The 17,129-nt window shown below is 39.3% G+C and overlaps 1 protein-coding gene across 5 annotated transcripts in view; it reads left to right on the top strand.

The window, feature by feature from the left end:
- myo5a (myosin VA) overlaps positions 1-17,129 on the top strand; it is an 85,809-nt gene that overhangs the window by 42,000 nt on the left and 26,680 nt on the right. For all 5 annotated transcript variants that reach the window (XM_062963464.1, XM_062963469.1, XM_062963468.1 and 2 more), the window contains exons 11-21: positions 456-537; positions 1,076-1,216; positions 2,947-3,072; positions 4,482-4,565; positions 5,369-5,527; positions 5,874-5,971; positions 8,272-8,358; positions 8,454-8,562; positions 10,051-10,262; positions 11,032-11,188; positions 16,881-17,120. In XM_062963464.1, the coding sequence (XP_062819534.1) occupies positions 456-537; positions 1,076-1,216; positions 2,947-3,072; positions 4,482-4,565; positions 5,369-5,527; positions 5,874-5,971; positions 8,272-8,358; positions 8,454-8,562; positions 10,051-10,262; positions 11,032-11,188; positions 16,881-17,120 (1,495 nt within the window). The remainder of the gene's footprint in view (positions 1-455; positions 538-1,075; positions 1,217-2,946; positions 3,073-4,481; positions 4,566-5,368; positions 5,528-5,873; positions 5,972-8,271; positions 8,359-8,453; positions 8,563-10,050; positions 10,263-11,031; positions 11,189-16,880; positions 17,121-17,129) is intronic.

Genomic DNA, 17,129 nt, shown 5'->3' with positions numbered 1-17,129 from the left:
TAATTACTGTATTTACGAATTTAGCACCAAAATATCACAATGCATTGAAAACATTGACTACAAAAATGCGTTGGATAATCCAGAACGTTGGATAAGCGAGTGTTGGATAAGTGAGACTCTACTGTAATTGTTCTTGTTTCTTTATTTATGGATAGTAGACTCCAAAACCACAACCGGTTTCAACTCAGAAGATTATGATTCAAACTGCTTGCAGAGTATTCATGTTAAAATATAGATCTTTCTGATCCATATTTAAAAAAACCTCAATAAACAACTTAAAGAAAATACTACAATCCACCTCATGAAGACTCTTTTGAGTTGAAACTGGTTGTGGTTTGAGTTGATTGATAGTGCTTAACTCTTCTCCTGCTAGCAGTAATGGCATCCTGAAATTACTACGACTTTATGTCTTGCCTTATGTAGACATAAAGAGGCCAACTCTCCTTTTTTTTCAGGTTTGAAACATTTGAGATCAACAGCTTTGAACAATTTTGTATCAACTATGCCAATGAGAAACTGCAGCAACAGTTCAATATGGTAAGAGGGGAAATCCTTTTGGCTTTGCTCTCCCTCAGTGTCCAGTCCTCCGGTGATAAACTCTTTACATACTCAAGTAGAATTACATTTCCTTGTCTGCTGTTCCCTCCCAGACTTCTTTTTCAGAAGATTGCTTGACATTTCTTTCTTTTATCATACTTTACTGCATGCAGGTTCCATTATAAACCTTCATGCAAGATACATCTTGTTTCTTCATCTTTACACAGTACTTTAGAAGTGTTAGGGACTTTTATTTGACTATGACAGCGACTTTCTTTCGTGCCTACATCACAGTATAAATGTTCAGCGGTTGTCTTTTGTATCCATTGGAATAGCTGGGTTTACAGTCGCAGAAACCATCTTTTGTACCTGAGCTTTAGCTGAAAAGAATTGTAAAAACATTGTCCACTAGTATCTCTATGCAGTAAATAGTTGGCTTTGATTTTAATTGTGTGTAATTTACATTAACATAGCAGAAAGCAAGCAAGTTCAACGTTGGTAATGGTAATAATTTCTGGTTTTCCTCCGTATCCTTTAGCATGTATTTAAGCTAGAGCAAGAAGAATATATGAGGGAAGAAATTCCATGGACCTTGATTGATTTCTATGACAATCAACCCTGCATTAATCTCATAGAGGCCAAATTGGGAATTTTGGATTTATTAGATGAGGAATGTAAGGTAAGAGTTCAAATGATCTAAATGTTACATTCCATAGTTTGTTGGTTTTCTGTTCTCCATAATCTGGGGGTGGAAAGGGTCAAGGTTGCCTGAAATGTTAGCATTTGTATGTTGCATATATTAGAAAGAAGTAGTCAGTTGCAAGGTTGTAAAAACATTTCTATTTACTGAGCCTCCACCTCCAAAAGACTCTACATTTTGCCATATTTCAGTGCATCTTGTCCACAATCATAACTTTTTTCTGGGGCGCATGACAGCCATCAATATTGTTCTTTCCTATCACTTGGTCAATTATAATATTATTTGCCGTATATACTCGAGTATAAGCTGAGGCACCTAATTTTACCACAAAAAACTGGGAAAACATTGACTCCAGTATAAGCCGAGGGTGGTAAATTTCAGAAATAAAAATAGATACCAATAAAATTACATTAATTGAGGCATCAGTAGGCTAAATGTTTTGGAATATTTACATAAAGCTTAAATTTAAGATAAGACTGTCCAACTCTGATCAAACCATTATTCTCATCTTCTTCAATGTAAATGTGCTTATGTATCCTTTTAATAATAATAGAGTAAAATAATACACGTAATAATAATAATAATAATAATAATAAATAATACAGGAAAATAATACAAGTAATAATAAATAGAGTAAAAAATAAATGCCATAATAATACTAATAAGATCAGAGTGCAATAATAAATGTATTCATAATAATAATAAAAATAGAGTAAAATAAATGTAATAGTAGCAACAATAGTAGAAAAAATAATAAATGTAATAATACCAATAATAATAGAGAAAAATAATAAATGTATCATATATCCTTGAGTATAAGCAGACCCAAATATAAGCCAACCAGGACCCTCACCCGAGTATAAGCCAAGGGGAGCTTTCTCAGTCTTAAAAAAAGGGCTGAAAAACTAGGCTTATATTTGAGTATATACAGTAGTTAATCATAGTTGGATATCTGATTTAGCTTTTCTTCAACTTTATTGACAGTGTTTGTAAGGCTGTAGTAAATACTGAATATAGCCAGATATAATATAATATATTGATATCATGCTATATGTTTCGTTTACCAAATATAGCAGCCACCAATCTTGTAAGCTGTGCTTTGGTGAGGCACTGGTTCTCTTTGGCAGAGAAAGCTGCAGGCCTTGTAAAACTACAACTCATATAGCACTGAACTATAGCAGTTAGAGTCTATACTATAGGGTCAAACTATAGAGTCAAACTGCATTAATTCTACTGTGTAGACCCATTCTCAGTGGGTGCACTGTATTGGGACTACCAATTGAATTCAGATTTAAAGGATTTTAGCAACAGATGCTATATATCCAGTTCCAGAGAGGTAAATACACAAGACTGTAGTGGGAGTTTCTTTTATATTATTATCATCTGCTTCAATGTGTTGGATGCAACCAAAGTGGAATCATAGTTCTATTATTGGGTAGAGTGAAACTTTTAGTTTTCTTAAATACCTGTATTTCTCCAGTTTACTTTTCCTCATGTGGTGAAGAAATATACTGCATTGTGCACATCAGTTCAGTCTATCCTTGTGAGACTTAGAACAAGAATGGGAAAGTGCCCAAAGGTGTATTACCCAAATAAAAGGCCCAGTCATTTGTGCTTAGCCTCCAAATGGAAGATTGATCCCGCCATATTTTTTGAATGACAGGAATTGTTCAGAATGTTTGAAACATTTAAACTTTCCCTTTTCCTAGATGCCTAAAGGTTCAGATAATAGTTGGGCCCAGAAATTATACAATACGCATTTGAACAAGACTTCGCTTTTTGAAAAACCCCGCTTGTCAAACAAGGCCTTTATCATCCAACACTTTGCAGATAAGGTAGGGGTTTGTCTTCTCTTTCTGATTTGGTAAATGTACTGTCCCATGATCTTGTCCCTTGTTGTATGTGATGATAATGTGATAATGTGCGCTGCATCAGATACCAGTTATGAGCTGTTTTAAACTGTTTTAAGAATATTATGTTGACTTTGTTTTGGTAGCATTTCTTTTTGGGGAAGTTTAATTTCCAGTCAGTGACTGGGAATCAAATTAAGACACTTCAGACAATGATTTCTAACTTGGTCACAAGAGACTTGCCAATTTAATTACACAAAAATGGGGCTATCTGCCTACTGATCTGTAGTCTGTTTCAACAAAATGTGTTTTGACCAGAGTAGATGAATCTTTGCCTTGGCATTTGCCTGGGTGAGCGTTCCTGGTTTATTATTGGACTACATACACCTATAATACATACTCTTGATAGGCTAGCTAGTACTAATGGGAGTTGCAGTCTAATCTGGAAGGCCATAGGCCAGGGGTCCCCAAACTAAGGCCCTCCAAGGTCATTGACCTGGCCCCTGTCCTAAACTTTAGACTTAGGGTTGACCTAAGTCTACCTGGACTTTGGAGGTCTCTTTGCTTACTAATGGTCTTATGAGATTGTCTAGATGGTCTTTGAAGGTCTCTTTGCTTAGCTACGGCCTTATGAGACCATCTAGATGGCTTTTGGAGGTCACTTTCCTTACCTATGGTCCTATGAGACTGTCTAGATGGCCTTTGAGGATCACTTTCCTTACCTATGGTCTTCTGATGGCCTGATGAGATCATCTAGATGCCCTTTGAGGGTCCCTTTCCTTACCGATGGTCTTATGAGACCATCTATGGTCTTTGGAGGTCTATTTGCTTACCTATGGTCTTATGAGATCATCTAGATCAGGGCCCTCCGAACTAAGGCCCACGGGTCGGATGCAGCCCTCCAAGATCATTGACCTGGCCTCTGTCCTAAACTTTAGACTTACGGTTGACTTAAGCCTGCAATGACTTGAAGGCACACAACAACAACAATCCTAATTTTGGACTGTTTCATCCTAGTCCGGCCACCCAACAGTCTGAGGGGCTGTGAATTGGCCCTCCACTTGTTGAGGACCCCTGCCATAGGCTCATCACACCTGGTGCATAGAGAAGCATTAGAAAGTGCCACGGTGAACTAATCCATCATTCATGTTTTTACAATTCTATTAAATATATCAAACATCAAAGGAGCAAATTATATGCACCAGTTACATGCAGTCTGTCTTGAAAGAAGCAGTTGTATCTTAACCTGCTGTGAAATCAGAAGCTTTTAAAATACATTTTCTGTAGTTTTCAGAAGTTAGAGAAAGGATTTTTGCTTCCATCTGCTCATCCTTATAAGATGGAAGTGCTGGTTGTGCTTATTCTTTTGTAACATGATATATTTCCATTTCCAGGTGGAATACCAATGCGAAGGCTTTTTGGAAAAAAACAAAGACACTGTCTATGAAGAGCAGATCAAAGTCCTAAAATCAAGTAAGGTCAGTATTCAGATTGGACCCTGATTTACCTGCCAAGAGTTGTAGATAATCTTATTTTAGTAAATATCATTATCTTTGATTAAGCATATTTTCACACCCTGGAATCCACTTGATTGGATAGTATGCCTTGTGAATGGCCATTTTTAAATCTTTAAACCACATCATTGGAACAGGAAAGGCTGCTTCAAGCTGATATAGCAGAATCACATCTGACTGCCCTGCATACTGAGCAGCATAGTTTCCAGGGTTTTTAGTGAAGATAAAGTCCTTTTTTGAAAAAAAAAATATTTCGAGGATTTGTAGTGATGAGAATGTCATTTCTGGAAAAAAAAACCAGGTGCCAGATAATATAGAGGTACCTACCTAGCAGTTCGAAAACATGCCAATGTGAGTAGATCAATGGGTACCGCTCTGGCGGGAAGGTAATGGCACTCCATACAGCCATGCCGGCCACATGACCTTGGAGGTGTCTACGGACAACGCCGGCTCTTTGGCTTAGAAATGGAGATGAGCACCAACCCCCAGAGTCGGACACGACTGGACTTAACGTCAGGGAAAAACCTTTACCTTTTTAATGTATATGCTGTCTGAGTTAACTAAATTTAGATTTCCCAAAAGTTCTGTTCAGACTTTCTGCAAATCTGAGGCTTGAAAGTATGAATTGCTAGGCCAGACTAGCAAATGAATCAAAGAGATTATTTTTCCTTGTTCATGTTTGGTTCCCTGTTTTTGGTTGTCTTTCCGTTAGGAAAACTCTCCCTTTTCTGATGCAGAGATAAAGTTTTGTTCTTTGTCTGTATCAGTTCAAGATGCTGCCAGAGCTGTTTCACGATGAGAAGGAGGCCGCTCCTGCTTCCGCAGCACCCGCTGGCCGCACGCCTTTATCCCGAGCCGCCGTGAAACCAGCCAAGTCAAAAGTCGCTCAGACAAGCAGGGAACACAAGAAGAGCGTGGGCACTCAGGTGGGTTGGGCCTGTTCTTGTACTCCTTTTTCCTTGCCTTTTATGATCTTCTATTTGCTTAGATCAGGCTTGGGCAAACTTTGGTCCTCTGGGTGTTTTGGACTGCAACTCCCACCATTCCTAACAGCCTCAGGCCCTTTCCTTTTCCCCCTCAGCCGCTTAAGCGGCTGAGGGGGAAAAGGAAAGGGCCTGAGGCTGTTAGGAATGGTGGGAGTTGCAGTCCAAAACATCCGAAGGACCCAAGTTTGCTCATGCCTAGTTTAGATTGTTCATCTCTCTAACACCCAGACACTTCCAAAGTCATCCGGTTGTTTCTCTCTGCTTCTTCCTCGCCTTTTCCCTATAGTTCAGAAATTCCCTGCATCTTCTCATGGAGACCCTTAATGCCACGACGCCACATTATGTGCGGTGTATTAAACCAAATGACTTCAAGATTCCATTCATGTAAGTGAGCTTGTGCATCTTGTCTGAATCGAAACACTTGCAAAGTACAACTTTCCTTTTCTGCTTGTTTTGAACATAAGTAGAAAGTTTTCAATAGTAGCCACTAGAAGTGCTATGATTTCTGCAGAAACTTGGAAACATTAAAAAAAAAAGTGTTGTCGAAGGTTTTATCCATACCTCACAACCTCTGAGGATGCCTGCCATAGATGTGGGGGAAACGTCAGGAGAGAATACTTCTGGAACATGGCCACACAGCCCGAAAGACATACAACAACCCATTAAAAAAAAAATCTCACCCCAGTTGCCAAGCATAGCTATTGGCTTATAGTCCAAAAAAAGTGGTTTTCAAGCTCTGGATTTTTATTAATTCAAAGTTGTTTCCGTGAAGGAATATCCAAAACAATCCGGGAGGTATTTATGTGATGAAGATACTTTCTGTATTTCCCATAACACAAGACTTGGAATACTTATTAGCCCATTTAATCATCTATCCTGCATTTTATTAGTTCCTTACCTTTTATGCACTTTAATTCGTCTTTTTATTTTTGCATTCCTACCTCAGTCTCCTCACCTATTATTGTTGTTACTTTTATATTTATTTTATTCTATTTTTTATTATTAATACATTTATTATTTTACTCTATTTATTATTACATTTACAGTAGAGTCTCACTTATCCAAGCTAAATGGGCCGGCAGAAGCTTGGATAAGCGAATATCTTGGATAATAAGGAGGGATTAAGGAAAAGCCTATTAAACATCAAATTAGGTTATGATTTTACAAATTAAGCACCAAAACATCATGTTATACAACAAATTTGACAGAAAAAGTAGTTCAATACGCAGTAATGTTTTGTAGTAATTACTGTATTTACGAATTTAGCACCAAAATATCACGATATATTGAAAACATTGACTACAAAAATGGCTTGGATAATCCAGAAACTTGGATAAGCGAGTCTTGGATAAGTGAGACTCTACTGTACTTTCTGTATTTTGATTTCCCATAACACACGACTTGGAATACTGATAGCCCATTTAATAATCTATCCTGCATTTTATTAGGTCCTTACCTTTTATGCACTTTAATTCATCTTTTTATTTTTGCATTGCTTCCTCAGTTTCCCCACCTATGGAGATGATAGAATTGTGCCTGGTGGTTGACTGATATTATTATCTATTGTTATAATATTCTCATTTTATATTGTATATTGTTTATATATTTTTATACTGTGAATTGTGTTTATGTTGTTTATTTTGTTCAATTACTGTATATAACCGAGTATAAGCCTAGTTTTTCAGCCCTTTTTTAGGACTGAAAAAAACCCCTCCTCGGCTTATATTCAGGTGAGTGTCCTGGTGGGCTTATATTCAGGTCGGCTTATACTCAAGTATATATGGTATATTTATTATTTTTCTCTATTATTATTAGTATCGTTACATTTATTATTTTACTCTATTAATTAATATTATTACATTTATTATTTTACTCTATTAGTGTTGTTACTTACATTTATTTTATTCTATTTTTATTATTATTAATACATTTATTATTTTACTCTTTATTATTACATTTATTGTTTTACTGCATTTATTATTATTATTATTATTATTAAATTTATTATTTCACTCTATTATTATTAAAAGGATACATAAGCACATTTACATTGGAGAAGATGAAAATAATGATTTAATCAGAGTTGAACAGTCATATCTTAGATTGCAGTTTGATGTAAAGATTCAAAAACATTTAAACTACTGATGCCTCAATTAATGTGATTTTATTGGTATCTCGGCTTATACTGGAGTCAATGTTTTCCCAGTTTTTTTGTGGTAAAATTAGGTGCCTTGGCTTATATTTGGGTCGGCTTATACTCGAGTATATACGGTATGTCATTGGGCTTTGCCCCATGTAAGCTGCCCCGAGTCCCTGCAGGGAGATGGTGGTGGGATATAAGTAAAGTTCTATTATTATTACTGTATTATTATTTTATTATGACACAGCAAACAAGATATATATGCTGGATTTCATATCACAAAATCACAAGTCGAACACTTCCCAAGTGTCTAGGACTGTGTGATGTATTATCATTATTAATATTATTTAATATATAATTAAAGTAACAATCTTCTTGTTATTTGGGAAGCTGCTCTTATTTTTACATTTTCCCCTTACTTTAAAAAAAATTATTATGTTATATGAATAGATTTTCATCATTGCTAATTATGCGCCATCTCATGTATAAAATGTCCATAAAACCTTCCCAGAGTTTGCTGATGGGAGACACCTTTCATCCATAGGTTTGATGAAAAACGGACTGTGCAGCAGCTCCGGGCTTGCGGTGTGTTGGAAACCATCCGAATCAGTGCAGCTGGTTTTCCCTCGAGGTGAGCCTATAGGTGGTATCAGCATATTTGCTGTAATGTTATTGATACACAAGACGATTTCCTGCTGGCTAATGCTGTGTTGATTCTTAAACCAGGTGGACATATCAAGAATTCTTCAGCCGCTACCGCGTCCTGATGAAGCAGAAGGACGTTCTCAGTGACAGAAAGCAGACCTGTAAAAACGTCTTGGAGAAGCTGATTCTGGTAGTAGACCTCTGTTTGGTGACTGTAAAAATTGCTGAAGTCGAAAAGGATGTTGGTAGGACCTTTGACATTAAAAATCTTCCAGCATTCAAGAACCTTCCCTTTGTTTGTGCCTCTAAAGCAGGGGCAGGAAAAACGGTGTCTTTGGGGTTGTATTTGTGGTCCCCAGGGCTCCCCAAAAGTCAAAACATTTGCTTCTAAATTATTTCTAGGGGAAATGGGAGACATTTCCACTATGTTTGGGTGGATCAGTTTAGGCCCCAGTGAAATCTTTTTTTCAGACAGGAGGTTTCTTAAAATTGATTAAGGATTTTTCATGGCACAGGAAGAACTCTTTTTTTTCTTTCTTAGTACTGGAAGTGAGCAGGCGTAACTATTGGTTTACTTCCTTTTTCAAAAAAGACATCTCTGGAGTTTAAATCATAGTGTAAATGCGTTATCAAAGGCTGTCATGGCTAGAATCACTGGGTTGCTGTGAGTATTCCGGGTTTTATGGCCATGTTCAAGAAGCATTCTCTCCTGATGTTTTGCCCACATCTACGGCAGGCATCCTCAGAGGTTGTGAGGTTGTTGGAAAACTATGCAAGTGGGGTTTATATATCTGTGGAAGGTCCAGGGTGAGAGAAAGAACTTTTGTCTGCTTGAGGCAAGTGTGAATGGTGCAATTGGCCACCTTGATTAGCATTGAATGGCCTTGCAACTTCAAAGCCTTGTTGCTTCCTGCCTGGGGGTATCCTGGGAATCCTGGTGTTAGCTGGCCCTGATTGCTGGCCCTATTTATTTTATTTATTTATTTACAGTATTTATATTCTGCCCTTCTCACCCCGAAGGGGACTCAGGGCGGATCACATTATACACATACAGGGCAAACATTCAATGCCCATAAACACATCGAACCGAGACAGAGACAGACAGACAGACGCAGAGGCAATTTAACCTTCTCCTGAGGGGATGTTCGATTCTGGCCACAGGGGGGAGCAGCTGCTTTATCATCCACTCTGATGGCACTTCCTCATTCCAACGTTGTAAATTAGTTAAACTTGCCTCCCCACTTTTTATAAGTGGTACCTTATTTCCTACTTGATAGATGCAACTATCTTTCGGGTTGCTAGGTCAGCAACGAGCATGGGCTAGATTTTATTTTTACTTGACGGGTGCTCACCCCGCCACGGGCTGGCCTCGAACTCATGACCTCATGGTCAGAGTGATTTATTGCAGCAGCTGCTCACCAGCCTGTGCCACAGCCCGGCCCCTATAGAGCATTTGAAGGACACCTTCCCTTTTGGGGGGAAGTGGATGCTATGGCATGTGTGGTCTTCCAAAGTCCACAGTTTCACCCCTTTATTGGTCTTCACTTAGAAAACAAATGGCTGAGTTGGAGATTTTTTTTGGCAATATCCTGATCCTAAACGTTACCTTCTGCTGTTGAAAAATCTTGAACGTCACTCTCTTACCCTGATACTGATTGTACATTTCCTCTGACAATAGGACAAGGATAAATACCAGTTTGGGAAGACGAAAATATTTTTCCGGGCTGGCCAGGTGGCTTACATGGAAAAAATAAGGGCGGACAAACTCAGAGAGGCTTGCATCCGCATCCAAAAGACCATCAGAGGGTGGCTGTTCAGGAAGAAGTACCTGCGCATGCGGAAAGCGGCCATCACGGTTCAAAGATATGTCCGAGGATACCAGGCGCGATGGTAAGCTGGACCCCCTGGGCAAATATGCTTTAATCTCATTATGGGTTGCTTTAAATAGAGCGTGCAAGCCTACAGCCAGGTTTTTCTGTACTGACAAGGCATTAGACCAAGACCAAAATCAGTATGCCATAAACCAACATGGAAATCTTCCAAATGTCCTTGGATTCCAGCTCCCAGCATTCCTCACCTTGGTTGTACTGGTTAGGGCTACTGGAAGTTGGAGTCTGAAGCCTGTGGAAGGCCATATGATGCCCCCTCTCCAGTATATCAAAGGTCTAACATAGAGTAAACCCATTGAAGGAATTGTTAAGTGGTAAGTCCGCATTTTGTGATTAAAATGCATTTAATTCCAAGGACGTGCATTTTGTTATTTGTTGAACCAAATTGACTTTACCAGCAGCTTGTTAAAATTCATGCCCATTGGATTTTGCAGGATTTACTTTCCAATAAATAAGGTTTTGGTCTATATATGGCAAACGTAGAAAGATGTATCTAATGCCGTTGGGTCCCCCAAAGGGCTAAAGTTGGTGAGATTTGTGCAGAACTTGGGAATGTTACATGAATCTGGGAAAATCACTCTAAGAAAGTAACCTCTGGAACCCCCCCGGGTAAGAAGGGCAGGGTATAAATGCTGGAAATAATAAATAAACTATGATCTAGATCTCCCCATTGAACTGCAAGTTGTCATAGGGAGCGATACTAAGACAAGAGAATTAAACTGCTGTGGAGAGTATAAACAATTAGTTATTTCTAAACTTTTCTTAATCAGCCTTGCCAGCTTTCTTCGGAGAACCAAAGCTGCCACCATTATCCAGAAATTCCGGCGCATGTACGCTACACGCAAGCGATACCGTCGCACACGAGCATCCACCGTGGCCCTTCAGTCCTACATGCGAGGTTATCTTGCCAGGAAGAAGTACCGCAGGGTAAGGCAACCTATTCTTCGACTCCTGGTTGTGGTTTTGCATGATATCTGGAGCAGTTTATATATGTCATGGGGCCCCTGGTGGCACAGTGTGTTAAAACTCTGAGCTGCTGAACTTGTGGACCAAAAGGTCCCAGGTTCAAATCCCGGGAGCGGAATGAGCGCCCGCTGTTAGCCCCATCTCCTGCCAACCTAGCAGTTCGGAAACATGCCAATGTGAGTAGATCAATAGGTACCGCTTCGGTGGGAAGGTAACGGCACTCCATGCAGTCATGCTGGCCACATGACCTTGGAGGTGTCTATGAACAATGCCGGCTCTTCAGCTTAGAAATGGAGATGAGCACCAACTCCCAGAGTCGGTCACGACTGGACTTAACCTCAGGGGAAACCTTTACCTTTACTTATATATGTTAGTGCTCTCTTCCTGAGTGTTATAGAACGAGTATGAGTTAGAAATGTTTCTGCTTACATTTTTACATCTCTCAAGAGAGTAATTATTCCTCTTCTTGTTGTATTTCACTGACCTGAAGTGTTGTAGAGGAATTATTTTGCAGGAAAAAAAACCCTTTATACATTTAGAATTTTGACTCTTATGATACACAGAGAGGGTGGCATATGATGCCAGTATTTGGAAACAGTCTTGAGCATGAGCTCTTCAGTAAATGTTTCCTGTTATGATGGTTTTGATATGTGAATGGAGTGGGGAACATATTCTATGCTAGGCATGATAGAGCTTACTTAAATTTATCAGGTGAAAATAATTTATGCACACTCTTGTTATTGGGTTGTTGTATGTCTTTCGTGCTGTGTGGCCATGTTCCAGAAGTATTCTCTCCTGACGTTTCGCCCACATCTATGGCAGGCATCCTCAGAGGTTGTGAGGTATGGATAAACTAAGTAAGGAAAGGAAAGAATATATATCTGTGTAGAGTCCAGGGTGTGGCAAGAGTCCTTTGTCACTGGGAAGCCAGCATTAATGTTTCAGTGAATCACCCTAATTAGCATTGGAAAGGTTTTGTCTCTTGCCTGGGGGCATCCTTTGTTCAGTCATTAGCTGTCCTCTGCCCTGAGAGTGTTGGTTCCCATCTACTGTTTTGATTTTTGAGTTTTTTAATACTGGTAGCCAGATTTTGTTAATTTTCATGGTTTCTTCCTTTCTGTTGAAGTTGTCCACATGCTTGTGGATTTCAATGGCTCTTGACTCTTGTTATTCATTATCCAGTTGAGAACAATCTGTCCTTCAACAATTTTTATATTTACCTATATCTACTAAGAAATTGTTTATTCCAATCCAAAAATTACCATTGATGTCTCAGATAACTTTTAGATAAACATTTTAAATGATTCCATTATTATTAGCCATTGGAAGGGAGTTGTTAGAGATTTTGTTCTGGACCAAGTGATCTGATTCATCAGAGCCATTTCCTTTGTGGTTTCTGTAGCCACCCAACACATGGCTTGGGTGATGTGTCACAGGCAATCACTACAAACTACACTGTTCAGTTGTGCAACTTTAAATGTGACATTGCAGTGTGGTACGACCTGAAGCTAAAGTTAGACCTGAGAAAGGGGGTTGAGTGTTCAGACTTCAAATGGGCTGTCAAAATTGGAGGAAGAGATGCATCGAAGGTTCCATCTGCATTGAGAGTCACATTCCCTTTTCTTTTTCTCCTCGTTTGGGTTTGCAGCTTTATCTTTTTGACGGAGGTTCTGTGATCTTTGAGGGTTTGTGCCAAAATATATAAAGAGCGGCATGGCTGTCGTTTGTGGGTAGATGCTTATCTGCCACCTCCTCAAAAGTAGGGCTCCCTGTCGCAGCTGGTGACTACATATGATCAAAGCTTGGAAAAGTTATTTTTGGAACTACAGCTTCCCAAATTCTCTCAGACAGCATAATTATTGCAGGGACCTCTTATTTGTCCCCCCATCTCAAAAAAACTGCTTTTCCCAGGCTCAAAATATGACAGCATGTCTTTCAGATCATGCATCTTACCCCACTTTGGATTAAATCCATATGTACACATACTGAAGTGTAATTGATTTAATGGGTCTACTCTAAAACTAGGAGTCCCTAGTGTCACAGTGGGTTAAACCGCTGAGCTGATGAACTGCGCTGACCGAAACGTTGGCAGTTCAAATCCGGGAAGCAGGGTGAGCTCCTGCTATTAGCCCTGCTTCTGCCAACCTAGCAGTTCGAAAACATGCAAATGTGAGTAGATCAATAGGTACCGCTCTGGTGGGAAGGTAATGCCTCTCGATGCAGTCATGCTGGCCACATGACCTAGGAGATGTCTATGGACAATGCAGGCTCTTTGGCTTAGAAATGGAGATGAGCACCAGCTCCCAGAGTCGGACACGACTAGGCTTAATGTCAGGGGAAAACCTTTACTTTTACCTCCTCTAAAACTAGTCCTAAGTCTGGTTGATTTCATTTGTTACCATCAACTAGGAGCTAAGCTGAAACCAATTCATTCTAAACAAAGATTTTAGGGAAGTTAAGGTTGTTTACATAAGTTATTTGTCAGTGGTGTCTTGACCAGAAGCCAACTGTTGATAAATGTGGATCAAGTTCCCCTAATAGGACTTGTACTCATTGATATATTAATATCTGAATCTTCCTGTAAGGAGTTCATCATATTCCTTGGCTGGATTAAGATATTGTTCTTACGTGCCATCAAGGCAACTTATGTTGACCCTATAAATGAGAGTCCTTTGAGTCAATAGCCCTGTTCAAGTCTTGCCATATGTGACAGTCCTGGAAGAGATTATAAGGTGTCCCATTTGTGTTGAGAGATAATGATACCTGTAGTTAAGCAATGTGTCCTTAATAATGCAGTATGGATTGTTTTCTTGTCTAGGAAGTGACTACAATAGGTGGGAGTAGCTATTATAAAACTATGTGTAGGAGTCACATGAATACAATTTTGGAAAAGGTTGGATCATTTGATGTCTGTGTTCTGGAGGGATTGTGATGCCTGTCAGTTTCATGGGAGGCTTACCCAGTATTTGGGTCATGTGTCTAGTAAAATCTTTAACATCTTCAAGTTTCTCGGGTGTTCCTGGATTACGTATTCTTTGGACCTGCCATATCTGCTGAATCAAGGTATTAAAGACAACAAGATGTCGGTGGCTGGAAATATTATCATTGTCTAGTCTTGGCATTACTTCAATACATCAAATTATATTTGAAAGGTGATGAAATTTGCCGGTGTTATAGAGGGATTATATTTTTCTCATCTCGATTTTGGGAAGTCTACTTTTTATCATTGCATACTGATTGAAGTACAGTAGAGTCTCACTTATCCAAGCCTCTGGATAATCCAAGCCATTTTTGTAGTCAGTGTTTTCAATATATCATGATTTTTTGGTGCTAAATTCAAAAATACAGTAATTACAACATAACATTACTGCGTATTGAACTACTTTTTCTGTCAAATTTGTTGTATAACATGAAGTTTTGGTGCTTAATTTGTAAAATCATAACCTAATTTGATGTTTAATAGGCTTTTCCTTAATCCCTCCTTATTATCCAAGATATTCGCTTATCCAAGCTTCTGCTGGCCTGTTTAGCTTGGGTAAGTGAGACTCTACTGTATTATTGTTATGCTCTGGTAAGGAAAGGCATAGATCTAAACTGACTAATTTCTTGATGGAGTCGATCAATGTGTTGGTGTGAAGAAATTTAAGTGTAAGAAATGAAAACTCTCCTCACTGGAATATGAAGGATTGGTTAAAGTGTTTATTTTACATCAAGAAAAGAGCATTTGACTTTGACCAAAGAACTTTTAAATTCAGTTTATCTATTAAAATGCTTAAAATATTACAATTGGAAGGAACGCTGTTTGGCTCTCTGTGTGAAATTCATGACAGTGCCCCAGGAAAGAATTATGTACCCATTCCCCTCAATACATTTGGACTAGAGGAGGGGAAGAATGGAATAGTAATTTCATAAACATAATGCAGTCTTTCTCAACTTAGTACTTTCCTATGTTTTGCGGGTACCATCTTGCCCAGCCAGCATAGACCATGATAAGTAGGAAAGATGCACATAGTACTCTACCACATCTAAAGGATACCAGATTATCACAAGGCTGCTTTGATCTATGTAACCTTTTGAGTTCTTTATGGGTCACATGCATGGATCTTTGCCAAAGCAGAATAATCCTCCTGGGAACCTTCTAGAAAGCTGGGATTTGGTATAGCCCCACCCACTGCATTATTCGAGAGTGGATCAAAAGCGTTGCCTCAAGGGTCATAAAAACGTTATGAATGAACATATAACATCAGAAGTTGCTACAGATCAACAATCTAGGTGGTTTCAGATTCAATGACTTGAATGACATTAAAACAGCTTTAAAATCACGGGTCACGAAGCAAAACCCTGAATATGTGTTGTCGAAGGCTTTCATGGCCGGGATCACAGGGTTGTTGTATGTCTTTCGGGCTGTGTGGCCATGTTCCAGAAGCATTCTCTCCTGACGTTTCGCCCACATCTATGGCAGGCATCCTCAGAGGTTGTGAGGTAACCTCTGAGGATGCCTGCCATAGATGTGGGCGAAACGTCAGGAGAGAATGCTTCTGGAACATGGCCACACAGCCCGAAAGACATACAACAACCCTGAAAACCCTGAATGTTTCCAAAGTGGTTTTGATGCCTGGGTTAAACTATGGCGCAAATGTGTACAAATTGATGGCGACTATGTTGAATGGTAGTTTTGTGTAGAGGATAGTTCAGACTGTGATCTATAGCAACTTCTGCTGTTACATGTTCATTCATAACATTTTTATGACACAGGAGGCAAAACTTTTTGACCCACCCTCGTATGTGTCAGACTCTTCAGTATGATTGAATTATGTATTTGTATGTGAAATGGACGGACCCCCCCCCCCAGTGGTGCAGCATGTTAAAGTGCTGAGCTGCTGAAAGGTCGCAGGTTTGAATCGGGGGAGCGGAGTGAGCACCCGCTGTTAGCCCCAGCTTCTGCCAACCTAGCAGTTCGAAAACATGCAAATGTGAGTAAATCAATAGGTACTGCTCTGGCAAGAAGGTAACGGCGCTCCATGCAGTCATGCCGGCCACATAATAATAATAATAATAATTTATTTGTTTGACTAGTCATATGACCATTTCAAAGTGCAACATAAATAAAAACAAGGCAAAAAGGATGGGAGGACAGGCAGCTGACCATCTGTTTGCCGACAAAATCTTATTTTCCTGATTCTTCTTTCAGGAAATGTGCTCTTTTCTTGATAGCTTTCAGGATAAAAAGGCTTACTCTAATTATGGTGGATCTTTCTTGTCCTTGTAATCATCCCGGCCACATGATCTTGGAGGTGTCTATGAACAATGCTGGCTCTTCAGTTTAGAAATTGAGATATGCACCAGTTGGACACGACTGGACTTAATGTCAGGGGAAACCTTTACCTTTACCTATGTGAAATGGAATATACGCATACACTTTGAAAACATTGTGTCCGACTTGTAATAAATGTGCATTTTAAGTCATTGGAACATACTGAGCTGTTCATATACCAAGTAGAGTATCCTTTCTTCTGTAGTTTAAGTTTTCTTATGAGGTTATAGTTTCATCAACTTTTGCAATAGTTCTTTTACTAACCTCCACTACAAATATTTGTTAAGTTACATGCTTTCCAGGGGGGGAAAAGCTCTAATGTGTGTTTTAAATTTGCAGATGCTTGAAGAGCACAAGGCCATCATTATCCAGAAGCACGTGCGCGGGTGGCTGAGCCGCAAGCGCTACCAGAAGACCTTGAAGGGCATTGTCTACTTGCAATGTTGCTGCCGGCGCATGATAGCCAAGAGGGAGTTGAAGAAGCTGAAGATCGAAGCCCGCTCTGTGGAACACTACAAGAAGCTCAACGTTGGCATGGAGAACAAGATCATGCAGCTCCAGCGTAAAATCAATGAGCAGGTATAATCT

The sequence above is a fragment of the Anolis carolinensis genome, unplaced genomic scaffold (assembly GCF_035594765.1).
Source record: "Anolis carolinensis isolate JA03-04 unplaced genomic scaffold, rAnoCar3.1.pri scaffold_11, whole genome shotgun sequence".
Taxonomy (NCBI): Eukaryota; Metazoa; Chordata; class Lepidosauria; order Squamata; family Dactyloidae; genus Anolis; species Anolis carolinensis.
This window is presented reverse-complemented; position numbering and strand designations above follow the sequence as displayed.